The sequence below is a fragment of the Xiphophorus maculatus genome, chromosome 22, assembly GCF_002775205.1.
Source record: "Xiphophorus maculatus strain JP 163 A chromosome 22, X_maculatus-5.0-male, whole genome shotgun sequence".
Classification (NCBI taxonomy): Eukaryota; Metazoa; Chordata; class Actinopteri; order Cyprinodontiformes; family Poeciliidae; genus Xiphophorus; species Xiphophorus maculatus.
In genome coordinates this window covers 20839144-20851849 of record NC_036464.1, presented here as the reverse complement: position 1 = coordinate 20851849, position 12706 = coordinate 20839144, and the positions used below count along the sequence as shown (strand labels likewise).

General features: G+C 40.6%; 1 protein-coding gene across 1 annotated transcript in view; it reads right to left on the bottom strand.

The window, feature by feature from the left end:
- The window catches only part of camkmt (calmodulin-lysine N-methyltransferase), a 112885-nt gene that overhangs the window by 37011 nt on the left and 63168 nt on the right, over positions 1 to 12706 (bottom strand). The window contains exons 4-5 of the mRNA XM_023327872.1: positions 4512 to 4572; positions 1593 to 1644 (exon numbers count right to left, since the gene is read on the bottom strand). Coding sequence (XP_023183640.1) covers positions 1593 to 1644; positions 4512 to 4572 — 113 coding nt within the window. The remainder of the gene's footprint in view (positions 1 to 1592; positions 1645 to 4511; positions 4573 to 12706) is intronic.

Genomic DNA, 12706 nt, shown 5'->3' with positions numbered 1-12706 from the left:
TAAACACACAATTCAAGTGATATAAATAAACAATTAAAAAATACCTTTTAATTTCTTTTGTAAAATAAAAAAACAAATACTCGTTTTTGAGTGGAATAAGCGAGAACTTCATCACTCAGACGACTAATTTGATTCTCCTGTCTATTAAAGCGAGTGTGAACCCCACGGTGAGACTGAAATGGCCCTCTAAAACATCTAAGAAACAAGATTGCGGCAGGTTTGGGTCTGTGAGACCCAAAAAGAATTAAAAGAATTAAAAATCAGCCATTTAACTATAAAGAAGACAGTCCCCAAGCGGAGGACAGTCAAAACAACTGGCAACAAGCTCAGGTCTGATGCTAAAAGTAGTTTCTGAAAACTTAAATGTCATTGCAAGCAGGTTCATGCTGCTGTTCATACATGAAAGCGTGTGGATTGTACAATCAGAAAGAGGCGGGGAAGAACCCATTGCTCTTTAAGGAAAGACTCAAGTTCCTAGACTAGTTTTCCTTGGACAAATTAGTCTAAAGCCAAATTATTTGGCCACCAGAGCAAAGGACAATGTAGCTAAACAAAGAAAACACTACCTCACATCAATTGTGAAACATGGAGGTGGAAGTGTCATGGTTTGTGGAAGCTTTGCAGAATCAGAACCAATTCTTCTACTGTGTATTTCTATTTGAAATGTCAAAGAAGCTGTAAAAAAATGAAAAAGAAAAGAAAACCTTCAAGCTGAAGCTGAACTGGAACTTTAGGACAGATTCCAGATCTTGATCTTTATGTGACTTAATACAGGCTGAACAAACAAGAAACACCTCAAATAATTCAGAGGTGCAGAGAGGAGTGGGGCAAACCTGCCTCAGACTGACGACATGTAGCCAAAGTGGGTAACAACTGCTATACAGAGGTAAGGTGTCCGAACTTTTTCCAGTTAGAAAACGCAGTTTAAGTTTATATCTTGTGTTTAATGATTAATACAAGCTTTATTGAGATATAAAATCTGAACATTTCTCAATATTGAGTGGGCTGTCCTGATATTTCCACAACACTGCTGGAAAACCTCCCACTGTAGCTGCGGAGGAAGACATTCTGCAGCTCAACTCCGCTGCATTTATTGCGAACAGGATTTTCTCTTTTTTCTTTTTCCTCTTTTTTACACACTTTTGATGTGGCACTTTAGAAAGTCTTCTTTTTTTTTTCCTAAACACAAATTCTTTCCAGCACACGTTTCTCTTTTAAGCCATTTAATGTTAGAAACGACTAACTGTTCTCGACGCAGACTCCAGGGGGGAAAAAAATAAATAAATCAACCAATCAGGAGAAACACTCAGGCATAATCTGCTCGGTGAATCTGGCGGTAAACCCTGAACACAAATGAGTCGCTTTATTAAACTGCTGTGAGTAAAGTGTTTGCATGCAAATTCCCCCTGAAGGCTCGCAAATCTAAGCGTGAATTCCAGCGCGCAGGAAGTGAATGATGGAGCCTGAATAGATAAGGACACGGCGTGGTCATGCTGTGCGTATATTGATTGGCGATGATTAGTTTTATTAGAGAAGCCAAGACACTTTTCCTTGCAGAAGTCTGCTTTTGTGTGTGTGTGTGTCTCACTTACCATGAGCCCACCAAGGCAAGTCATACCTCCTCCTAACTCACACACTGCACCCCTGGGAGACAGAGAGGAGGAGAAAGAGAGGCAAGTTGGGGTGAGATTTACTTTAGTGAGGCAAAAAAAAAAAAAAGAAAACAGCAGTTTAGTGCTAACACACACGTGCTGTACAGTAGATCTGAGCAGATATGGAGAGACACTCCGGCACGCTACGCTACGAGCCGGGGCAGATACACAAACAGTAAACACAGCGGGGTAAGAAATATCAATTCAACCATCAACTTGAAAGCTGAATGCTGAACACTGAGAAGCACAAGCTCAATCAGCAGGATATCTGAGGGGCAACACACACACACACACACCCACAAAGTCCTGCAGCTTGTCTGCTCACTCAACCCCTCTCCTCATCCTCCTCCTTCTTTCATCTCCCCAGCCCCTCCGTCTCTGCCCCTGTCCTCTTTCATCCCCCCGCCCCCCGAACCTCCCTTCCTCCTCCCTTTCCTGCTGACCTTCACTACACCGCTCTGATCAATAACCCCTCTCCTCCTCGCCTCCCGCCTCTTGAATGTTAAAACAGGAAATCAAAGGGTGACGTTCCACCTTGAGTGGAAATCAAAAGCGCCCGGCCGCTTTTCAGCCGTGTGCCACAGGGCAGCCCTGATGCACGGCAGACAACCAGACGGGGAAAAGAGCAGAAGGCGCAGAAAAGAAAAAAAAAAAAATGCTCCGGTGTCAAAGTGGTAAATGTTTGCGAAAGATAAAAAGCAGTGTGTTTTTGTTTGTTTGGTTTTTTTCCCCTACAATTTATAGAGAATCTTCGTGAGCAAGAATTTTCCGAGTAGGTATGAGATTCTCGCATTATGATAACGTCATGGTTTTGTAGCATTCGCAGAAAAATGCAAAACATGACTTCGTAAGATTTTATTTAAGAAAAAAAACAGAAAGATACAATTGTTTGTCCTGCTAAAGACAATGCAGAGAAAATGTTGGAGTTGCTCCTTTCACACAAAGTGCAATTCAAAGTTGTTTTGCAGAAAAACAGAGAAACAGAGATAAGACACATTGAAGCAGAAGAAAATTCAAATAAAAAGAAAAAATAACATTACAGAAGGTCAATTTAAGCAGATAAAAAGATACGGTGCAGTAATAAAGTAATATTTTGGAGTAAACTGCAGGAGACACCAATGTTTATACTCATGATTGAGAGAAGCAAGCAGATAAATACAAAGTTTTTAGCATAGCGTTTGTACTTTGTACTAACTACCTGACAAAGCGATCGCCCATGAATTGAGAAGTGGCCCCAGAACAGAGCCTTCAGGAACCCGACATGGGTTTATAATGACCAAATGACACAAAGCAGTTCTGATTTGTCACATAAAACCTGAACCACTTTAGTGCAGAACCACAGAGTCCTGCCCACTCTTCCGATCTTTCAGGATGTCATGACCAACTGTGACAAAAGTTGATGTAAAAATATTATGCAGAATGCTACAGTTATAATGTGAGTATCTTCACTTCTTTAATAAATAAAAGCATGGCATTAATGCATTAGAAAGAAAGGCAAATAAACTTTTCCACATTTCTTCATGGTCTGTAGGTTTGGTAATTAGTGACTAGATATATGTCCAAATGGGTAAATGTGTTTCTTTTGTAAATAAGCCTTCAGCCAGCTGACCATCAGTCCACAGGGGGAGAAGCAGCACAGCCAGAGAAAACTAGTGTAATTGATGGACTTACACTAGTGATTGTTGAATCTGTTTTAAAAAAATTAATAAAAAAAAGATTTTGTGACAATAGTCACCTTTATTCATGGTAACCAGTCAGGAAGAGGGGAAAACCTGCAGCAAGAGTCCCAAAATCGAACTGGCTGCATTCAGGTGTAATCGCCTCCGTATACGGGTTGCCAGGTCTGTTGTGACACCCCGAAAGAGTTACATTTTAAAAGCATTTATGAAAATATTCATTAGATAATTCATAATTACAGGAAAATAGAGACTGATGTGGCAGAAATGTTTCCAGTTGTTGCAAACGTCCATCGTTTCTCACCATGTTCGAGAAAATTGAAGCTGACAAGTAGGTTGCCAGTCACAGCTAAAGCTACAGGAGGTAGCTTTTATAGAAAATATGTTTTTTACATATTTGTTAAAACTGTCCCTACGTCATCAGAGTATGAGACAGACAGTAGGTGAAAAACATGGAGCTCCTCTGCTTTCTCCCAGTTGTCCTAGAGCAATCTGCAGAAAGGAACTGCTCAGTCAGAAACAACCAATCAGAACAAGGAGGACAGTCTTATTGCTGTCTACCGTGCTTGTGTACGTGCTGCTCACAGCTTCACCCTTGCTCTCTGTTGCACTACAACTTCTTCCCCACATTGGAGCGTGCGCAGGCTAGTTAGCACGACCACCATTGACGGTGGATGAACAGTTTTTCTGTAACAGTAATTTCTTGTTGGTTTTTTTTCCCACCATTACCATGGCTAGAGCAAACAAGCAATCATGAGCAGCGTGTGCACGAGATTGATTGACAGCACTAAGCCCCTTCTCTTGGCTCTGACTGGCTGTTTCTGACTGAACAGTGGATTTTTGGAGATGGCAGTAGGACCACAGGTAAGATTCATCGTAGTCGTAGTTTTAACAAAAATGTAAAAAAAAAATTCTAAAAGTTATCAAATGCAGCTTTAATTGGCTTACTTTTCATAGTCTGCAGGCTCATTGATTTTTTTGCATGTGAAAATGTTTCCAAACAGCAAAATGTGTGTCTCTTTTAACCAAGGGCAAAGTGTGTAGCAGCCTTCCCAACTGGCAACAAGTGGGGGTGGGGTAACACTTTGTAACTCCTGAAGCTTTAAAAACAGCCAGAGAGAACTGTGGCCACTTTCTCCCGCATCTCAGAAAATGACAGCAAAAGAAAACCGTGAAAACTCACTTGAACGTGTGCCGCTTCTGCAGACAGTAATGTGCCATCACCTCCTCAGAAGGCCACACACCTGAATCAAAGACAGCGGGAAAAGGAAATCAGTCAATTAAAATGCCCGACAGATGTCATATCCCCGCGACACAAACGAAGCATCTCCGGTGTGAAAACACACACTTGGATCCCTGTGTGACGCGACATCACAGCACATCGGCATTGATATAACACCCAAGAAAACACAATGGCCGCTCCGTCCAACATAAAGGGAGGCATTGTGATTTTCCCGTCTGTGTTCATTTGCTTCTGTTGTGGCTTCCACCTTGCCCGTGATCCAAGGCTTCTTTCTCTGTCTGCTCGTCTGTCTCTCCGTCCGTCCCTCCTAAATCCCTGCAACACACTCCCTCGTTGGCCATTGTGTATGCAAGTGTGTAGGAGCGAGCGTGTGTGTGTGGGAGACAGGGCGTCCGGTGTGTGATAATCACAGTGTGCAGGCCTGCCTGGCTTATCACCTACAGTCAGCCCTTCTCCTTCTGTCGTGCGTGTAACACACACTAAAACACGCACACGCACGCACGCAGCACACACTCAACCCAAACTATTTCCCCCTCGCTTTTTATTGCACACACATGCACAACCGGAGACAAATACGCACATCTTGGCAGCGAAAGAAGTAAACATTCATTTGAATAAAACTTCAGCTTCTGGCTTTGAACAAGAAGGTTCGCCTTGGCCCTGCCTGCCGCGTAAAGTGTGTGCGCCCGCAATTCTCTCTCCCTGCGTGTGTGTGTGTGTGTGTGTGTGTGTTTGCACAGTTAAGTTTTTGAAAAAGGAGAAAGACTGAGAGGATATAGAATAAGTTGGAGAAAGCAAAAAGGCGAGCGAGGGAGACAGAGGAAAATGAGCGAGGTAAAGGGGAGAGAACGAGGGAGAGCTTGGTGGAGGAGAAAGAAAAGGTGGTAGTCGATATAATAAGCGGCTTACAGACGGTCTCTCATCACCTCATGGGGCAGACATCCCTGCTCTCTCCTTCTCCCCTATTCACTCTTTCACTAACTCTCCCGTTGCCCTCGCTCCGGTCTGCCAAGATTAGCTCAAGCAAGCAGGATTTAATAATGCCTATTGATAAAATGTCCAAATATTCCTCTTCCCCATTAAAAAAAAACTCTTTAAAGTGTGGTGTGACAGCATACACACACACACACACACACAGTACTGAAGTGGTAAATAGTGTCAAGACATGAACCAAAGTGACATTTTAAATTTCATCTTCTCAATTGTCCTCAGAAAGGAGTTTTGTCACAAGACATGGAAAACTTCACAATGTGGGGTCAGTCCAGCAGTTCTATGGTTCACCAAGAGCAAAGCTCATCTGCATTTGGGTTGTTTGCTGTAAATACACAGCAGATGTTTGCTTTTATGCAGCATTTTTCCCCCCAATGTAATGGTGTCTATTTACAATTCCGGGATTGGTTCGCTTTCGCACTGCGTTTTGTCAAACGTCCCGAACTCTTTGAGCGACCAATTAATCCGCTCACCTCAGCGCTGCATCAGGAACCGCTGAATGAAACAACATGAACACCTCTGAAGAAGACTCTGGGCACAACTTCCTTCTTCGCAAAATGTAACTAAAATTGGAGTGGCTTTCACCATTAGCTATTGAAGGGTTTCTCTTTGTCTTTGGCAAAAGACCAGAAGCAATTTCTCCCGCTAGCGCTTAACCCAACCATTTGTTTTGCTCTGCACGTCAGTCCACTTCCTGTGTTTGGAACGGTCTCAGGTCCACTTGGTGTATGCAACTCACATTTGTCAAAAAAAAAACAAAAAAACAAACTTGATCCCTAAGAAATCTCTACAATTTGAAGAACAATATTCTTTAGAGTGATGAGTCAAAACGAACTTTTTTTAAGGTTTCTGTTTTATTACATCTACCATTTCAGCAACAGAACATCATACCTACAGTCATACTTGGTGGTGGTATAGTGATGGTCTGGGTTTGCTCTGCTTCTTCAAGACCTGGATGACTTATGGATGGGAGCATGAAATTTACTTTCTACCTGAAAATCCTAAAGAAAAATGTCTGGCCATCAACTGTAAGATCAAACACACTTGGTTTATGTAACAGAGCAATGATCCAAAACAGGGCAAACCCACCTCTGAATTATTTAAAGACAAAACAAAAAGGAGCAAAAAATACAACTTTAGAACTTGGCACTGGACTTTGACTAGGCCATTACCATTCTGCAAAGAAATAAGACCTAAATTCCTCCACAGATTCACTTTTATTTACCTAAAGCATTTAATGACAGATGTTGTTGAAAAGCTTGGCATAACCACTTCTCATGTTTAGCATGGGATTAGTTTGTCAAATAGGGCAAGCTACGTTTTTAAATAAATGAAAGAAATGAAACTTGAAATCTGTAGTTTTGTGTTTACTCGATTTATCTGTGTCTGATGTTGAAATCTGATGATCAAAGACAGAACTGATCTATAAACGGGCTAATATTTTTTTCACTGTTCTGCCTGACCTCTCATCTGCTGGCGTGTTTGCAGAGTTAAAGAATGCAGTAAACCCCTGGCATCCCTCTTGACCTCTATAATAATAGATTGTTAAAGAAAGCTGAGCTTATTACAACCAATCCCTGCCACCCACTATGGGCTGAGTTTCAACTTTTGCCATCAAGACAGAGATACAGGATTAAACTCCGTGAAACCGACAGACGGAGGAAATCTTTCATTGCCTCTGCTGTCAGACTGATAAAGTGCAGCATGGTGAGGACTTCACTCAGCCTCCTTTTCTGAGCTGAAAGGACGAGGTTGTTGTTACTTTTTGTAAGTGTGTACCTGTTGAGTGGCCAGCAAACTGCCTTTCAGGGACAATACGGTTTAACAGAACTGAATTGAGTTACTAATAGCTTACAATGGTGTTTTTAGGATCAGGAAATACTGGCGCTTATGACATCAGCAATGCCAGCATATGACAGCAGGAGTATATATATATTATTTTAAATATTTTTAGCAGCTGCAGTAAGGCATTAAGCAAAACAAAATGTAAACACTGAAACCAAAAATGTGCTAGTTTTTTTTCTTTACTTCTTAGTTGTTGTTTATACCCATCTATTCTAACAGAAGATAGCTAGATAACATCTGAACAAACAGAAAGCTTTTCTTTTCCTTAAAAGATGTAGTTACCTTTAATGTGACTTTTATGAAAAATAAATTTTACACATATTTGTGAAAACTGTCACTATGTGAGAGTGACAGTATAACATAAAACAATAAGATTGAAAACAAACAAAATCAAGCTTCTCTGCCTCCTTCTGCCAGAAACAACCAATCAGAGCAAGGAGGAGGGTCTTACTGCTATCAATCATGTTTGTTTATGCGCTGCTCACTTCATCCCTCTTGGTCCCCCTATTTATTTTCTCACAATTGAGTCTGCCATCATTGCTAAGGCTAGTTAGCATGGCCACTGATGACACAGATAAACAGTCGTTACTGTTACGGGTAAGTTATTCCTCCGCCATTAGCACATTGAGCAGTTCGTACATGAGGTTGATCGACAGCACTAAGACCCTCCTCCTGGCTCTCGTTGGTTGTTTCTGGCCGGGAGCGGTGCATTTCTGTAGATGGCAGTCGGATCCCCGACTCCTATATATATATATATATATATATATATATATATATATATATATATATATATACACTGTAAGGGCAAACACTCCACTGTGTTTGTAATGCGTATTACTATAATACCACTGTTTAATGCCTCAATTACAAACCACCTCATTTAGTCATTTTGCATGAGGGAATAAAATGAAAAAAATGGTATGATAAATGTATTTTATCAGTGTGTTTCTATTATGTGTAATAATAGTTTTTTTTTTAAAAAAACATAAATAAAAACAAACTGTGGCGCTGTAAGATATCTGGTGCTCACAAATATCATCCATATTGTTCCGTGCCTAAAACAATCCATCTTGCCATGAGTGTTGAAACTCCTCAGTGTCATGTGACTTGAACTTTGACCCATTCTCTCCTGATTATGTGCTCGCATGTAGCATAATGGCATCTGAACAGACATCTTTGGCCTGGGAAATGACAGTTCAGCTCCTCCCCTTACAAGTCAGCACACGACACTTGACATGAAGGGTCTCCCCCCAAACATCTAGGCCAGACGAACAGTAGAGGGTGGTAATGCAACGTAAAACTGGGTCTAATCCACCGCTCAGCGGCAGAGGCAGAAGACAATATGAAGGCTTTTCTTAAGATTTTATTTTCGCTTCTGAAGAAAATGAGAAGCAAACGTTTCCGATCTGTTATCTCTGCTCATGCTGATGAGAAACAGCGACACCATCTTTGGTTCTTGTGTGACGTAAAAAGAAAGTAAGTCACACTGGATAATCTGTCAAAGGCTTGTTTCTGCTCTCTGAATCTTGACCGTACTCCCAGGTTGCCTTCTCTTTACACAAGCATGTGTGTGTGAAACAGAGAGAAAGTGCGTAAACACATGTATGCATGTGAGAGCAAGACAACTCAAAGTAACAGGGCTTTGTAAAGCATATGTGTACCTGATGGTTAATCCACATCTCCAATAACATTAATAGCCCAGGGTGATAAAAAAAAAAGGTGTGTGTCATGAGTATCAGAGTGTGGCTGCATGTGGGATAAGCATGTGAGTGCGTGTGTGTCAGACAGCAAGAGCCTCCTAGGTCGAGAAGCACTGTAGGAAATGAAGGGATCAACAACAGAGAGCAGATTACTGTTCCTGAGGATAATGAAATGATTTCTCACCTTCAATTATCTAATGAAGGAGAGGGAATAGTTTGGTGTTTCTCCTGATGTGTGTGAGCCTCTGGTCAATATAGTTATTGGTCTCAGAAACCACCTCATGTCAACCGTGCAATCTGTTGTTATAGAAATTGTTTGTTGCATAACATGCATCTCAACCTCTGCAACAAAAGCAAAAACTCTTATAAAGATGGTAACAGTTTGTTAGTGTCATTATACACAGTGAAACTGTAGACATGGTTAAAAGGCCATTCAGTAAAGAATGAGCAATTTGCTCTAAAAGTCGATAGCTAGATTACAGTTTGCAAATGTGCAGGGACAACAACATACATATTTGGAGATAGTGTTTGGTCATAACGATCACTGCTCACAATGTTATGACCAATCGTAACCCTGTACAGAGGTACAGGGTTAGATTGTTGTGATGTTTTACAGACATTGTGATGTTTTGCTGCTTGAAGGACTGGTGCACTTCAGAAAATACATCATGAGAAAAAAATCAAACTCTTAAGACATCGGACGGGAAGGTATAGCTTTGATTGGATCTCAACGAGCCTTATTGTGCCATCAAGTTAATCACGACGCGTTCTCAGGGCAACAAAGTCAATGAGTTGGAGTGCTCAACACAAAACATTGATCTCAGTCTTGTAGACAATGTGTGAGAATTGCTGAAAAGCTGCTTGTTAGCAAGGAGGTCCACAAACTTGACCCAGTAACACGAGTTCTAGCTGTGATTTGTAAGGCTAAAATCCTCATTGTTTCACCTGTCAAACAAATTCCGATGACAAATCAATATTTATTTACATTCTATGTTTAACTTCAGTGTATGTGAAAGTCGACATAGTTAAATTCCCAACCTCGCCTTTGGGTTTTATAAGGAAGAGACCTGTGGAACCAGATTTGTTGGCTCCAACAACATAACCCAACCTACTAAATCTACTGTTGAGTTGTACTGTTCTTAATGTTATTCCTGCAGATCCCAGTGACCTGGGGCTGGCCTCTTGTACCATCTTGACTTAACACAACACTAATCTGGCTTCACTAACTGTCAGTAGTCAGATCCACTGGATAGATTATCCATCACCCTTTAGTGTTTTTTTCCTTCTCAATAACCACATTTGGCTTATGCGACAAAAAAAAAGTAGCATAGAAACCCAACTGTACTTCAGTTGAATCACCTTTTCTTGATCTTTCTGGGGAATCCCAAAGCCTTTAAAAAAAAAAAAACAAGTAGCTAAAACCAGGGAAGGATTTAGCTCAAGGGCTATTTTGGGTGCTTGAACAGGGAATCCAAACAGGCACTATTACACTATCTCACTAGCTAAGCCAAGCTAAGCTAAAAGTGCTTGAGATGAGGCTGTTACTCCGGTCTCTGTACCACAACTTAATTAAAAAGAGCCCGACATCTATATTTAAAACAAAGCAAGACTGATTGCACAGATTTTAGATTGTTTCAGTTTTTAGCAAACTAAAGAAGTGCCGATGAATTCTAATGAGGCTCAGATATTAGCTTTTGTAAGCCAGTTCTTCTTTTATAATAAAAAAAGTTAAACTAACTGACAATCATTGTATCTGTTTCCGAAATTCATGGCCCTAATTGATTTCAGTCCTTTTCTCTTTTTTTTTTTTTCATTGAGGTGTGTCCCACTCAAACAATTGATTCAACACCAGAAACTTGGTTCGGGTCTCATTTGTTTTGGATAACCGGTTTGGATTTCTTCATTCTATGAACTATGTTTTATGGAAGAAAAACATGTTGAAGTCGAAATAAAGTAACAAAGATGAGGGCATTGTAGAATATTGCCTGTGTATAAAGAACGTTTTAAACACTTTAAGTTCCCTATGTATGAACTTAAAAAAAAAGTCCATACATAGGGATATATACCCATCTGATGTTTTCAGTGAACACACCGTATCTAAGTGATACCGGGTCTCACTGATAGCATCACTCTTCGGTCTGAAAGTTTATAAAGCGGTAAAAAAAAAACTCAAAAATGGTGTAAAAATAGTTTTAAAAGTAAACTATTTTTATGACAGTTCTGCTGTTGTTTTTAGGCTGTGACACAGTGAGCGAGAGCATAACATAAAACAGACAAGAAGGCTGAAGTACAGGTAAGGCTTCCCTTTTTGCCCCTTTGAGACTGATTTCTGTTGGTTAGAAAACATATTGGATTTGAGAATACTCAGAGTCTGGAGACATCAGAGGCAATTTAACACAATAGCTTATTTTAGGTGATTAGTAAAACTCTATTTTACACCGACTTCTCCAACTGCTCCTAATTAATGACCCCTGAGCAGAAAGGGTAGAAAAAAAAAGTTTTACATTTTCCGGTCCTATAGTTTTGGTCAAAGCAGAAATCGGCGACAAACTTCAAATTGTTGCATCTCTGCAAAGGAAACAAAGAAAAAACATTTTAAAAAGCAAAGGAGTAGCTGGAATGAGGGGAGAGTCAGAAAGCAACAGAGGAAGAGGACGGGACGGCAAAAGAAAAAAATAAGACAAATATCAAAGAGTGGGAAATAGGCAAGATATGTCAACATGGGGTTAAGTGGGCCATGGCGTTGCTGTGAGCACACACTAACACACCTTTGTGACACGGCCAACACACACCTCCGCGTTACACACAGCCTCCTGCTCTCCCTCCCCTCGGGCCCAGCGTGTCTTCAGGCTCTGTGGCTCTCTTGTGGTGATCTGTCTCCACATTAAGTGAGGCCTCAGATAATTCCTAAGCCTCCTCCATGGCCGATCCAATAAGGGATAAGGCTCTCTGCTGGCCATGATCAACTGACAATCTGTTCGCTCACACGGCTACTTTAGTGGAGGCCAGGATTACCCCAGCCAGCCTAGACACAGTCCACGCACTGTTCAGAAGACCACCTCAGCGCCCGCGAGTGTGTTTTCAGCACGGGTGGAATGAATAAAAGTTATCCGTGTAGGGTATGTGAAAAATCAATAAAAAATGATAATCTACAGAATAAATCCTAAATAATGCTTTGTAAAGAAAGACATTTTAAGTTACCAGGCTATATTTCTTTCTTAAATAAGGGAGCAGAAGTAAAATTGTTGCAATAATTACATCACAAAACAAATGAAAAATAAACAGACTTTAACTACTCTTAGTTATACGCTTCCCGTGCAAAAGTGTCATATTATTTGGTAATAACTTCTTAAACAGAAATAATTGCAGCTCACAAAGTTGACTGGATTGATTTTCTGATTGCCTTAATTTAGTCAAAATAAAAGTTCCTTCCAAGGCCTCTTGGCGAAATGTGAAAAATACAGAAAATGACTACATTAAGCTCATCCACTTCAGTCACAACAGACAGAAAATAAAAGTTCTGATTTCAACAGCTTATTTATCTGCTCTCATGACCTTGTATTGAGTAGTGATGCAACTCGTGAAATTTATGCAACCAAA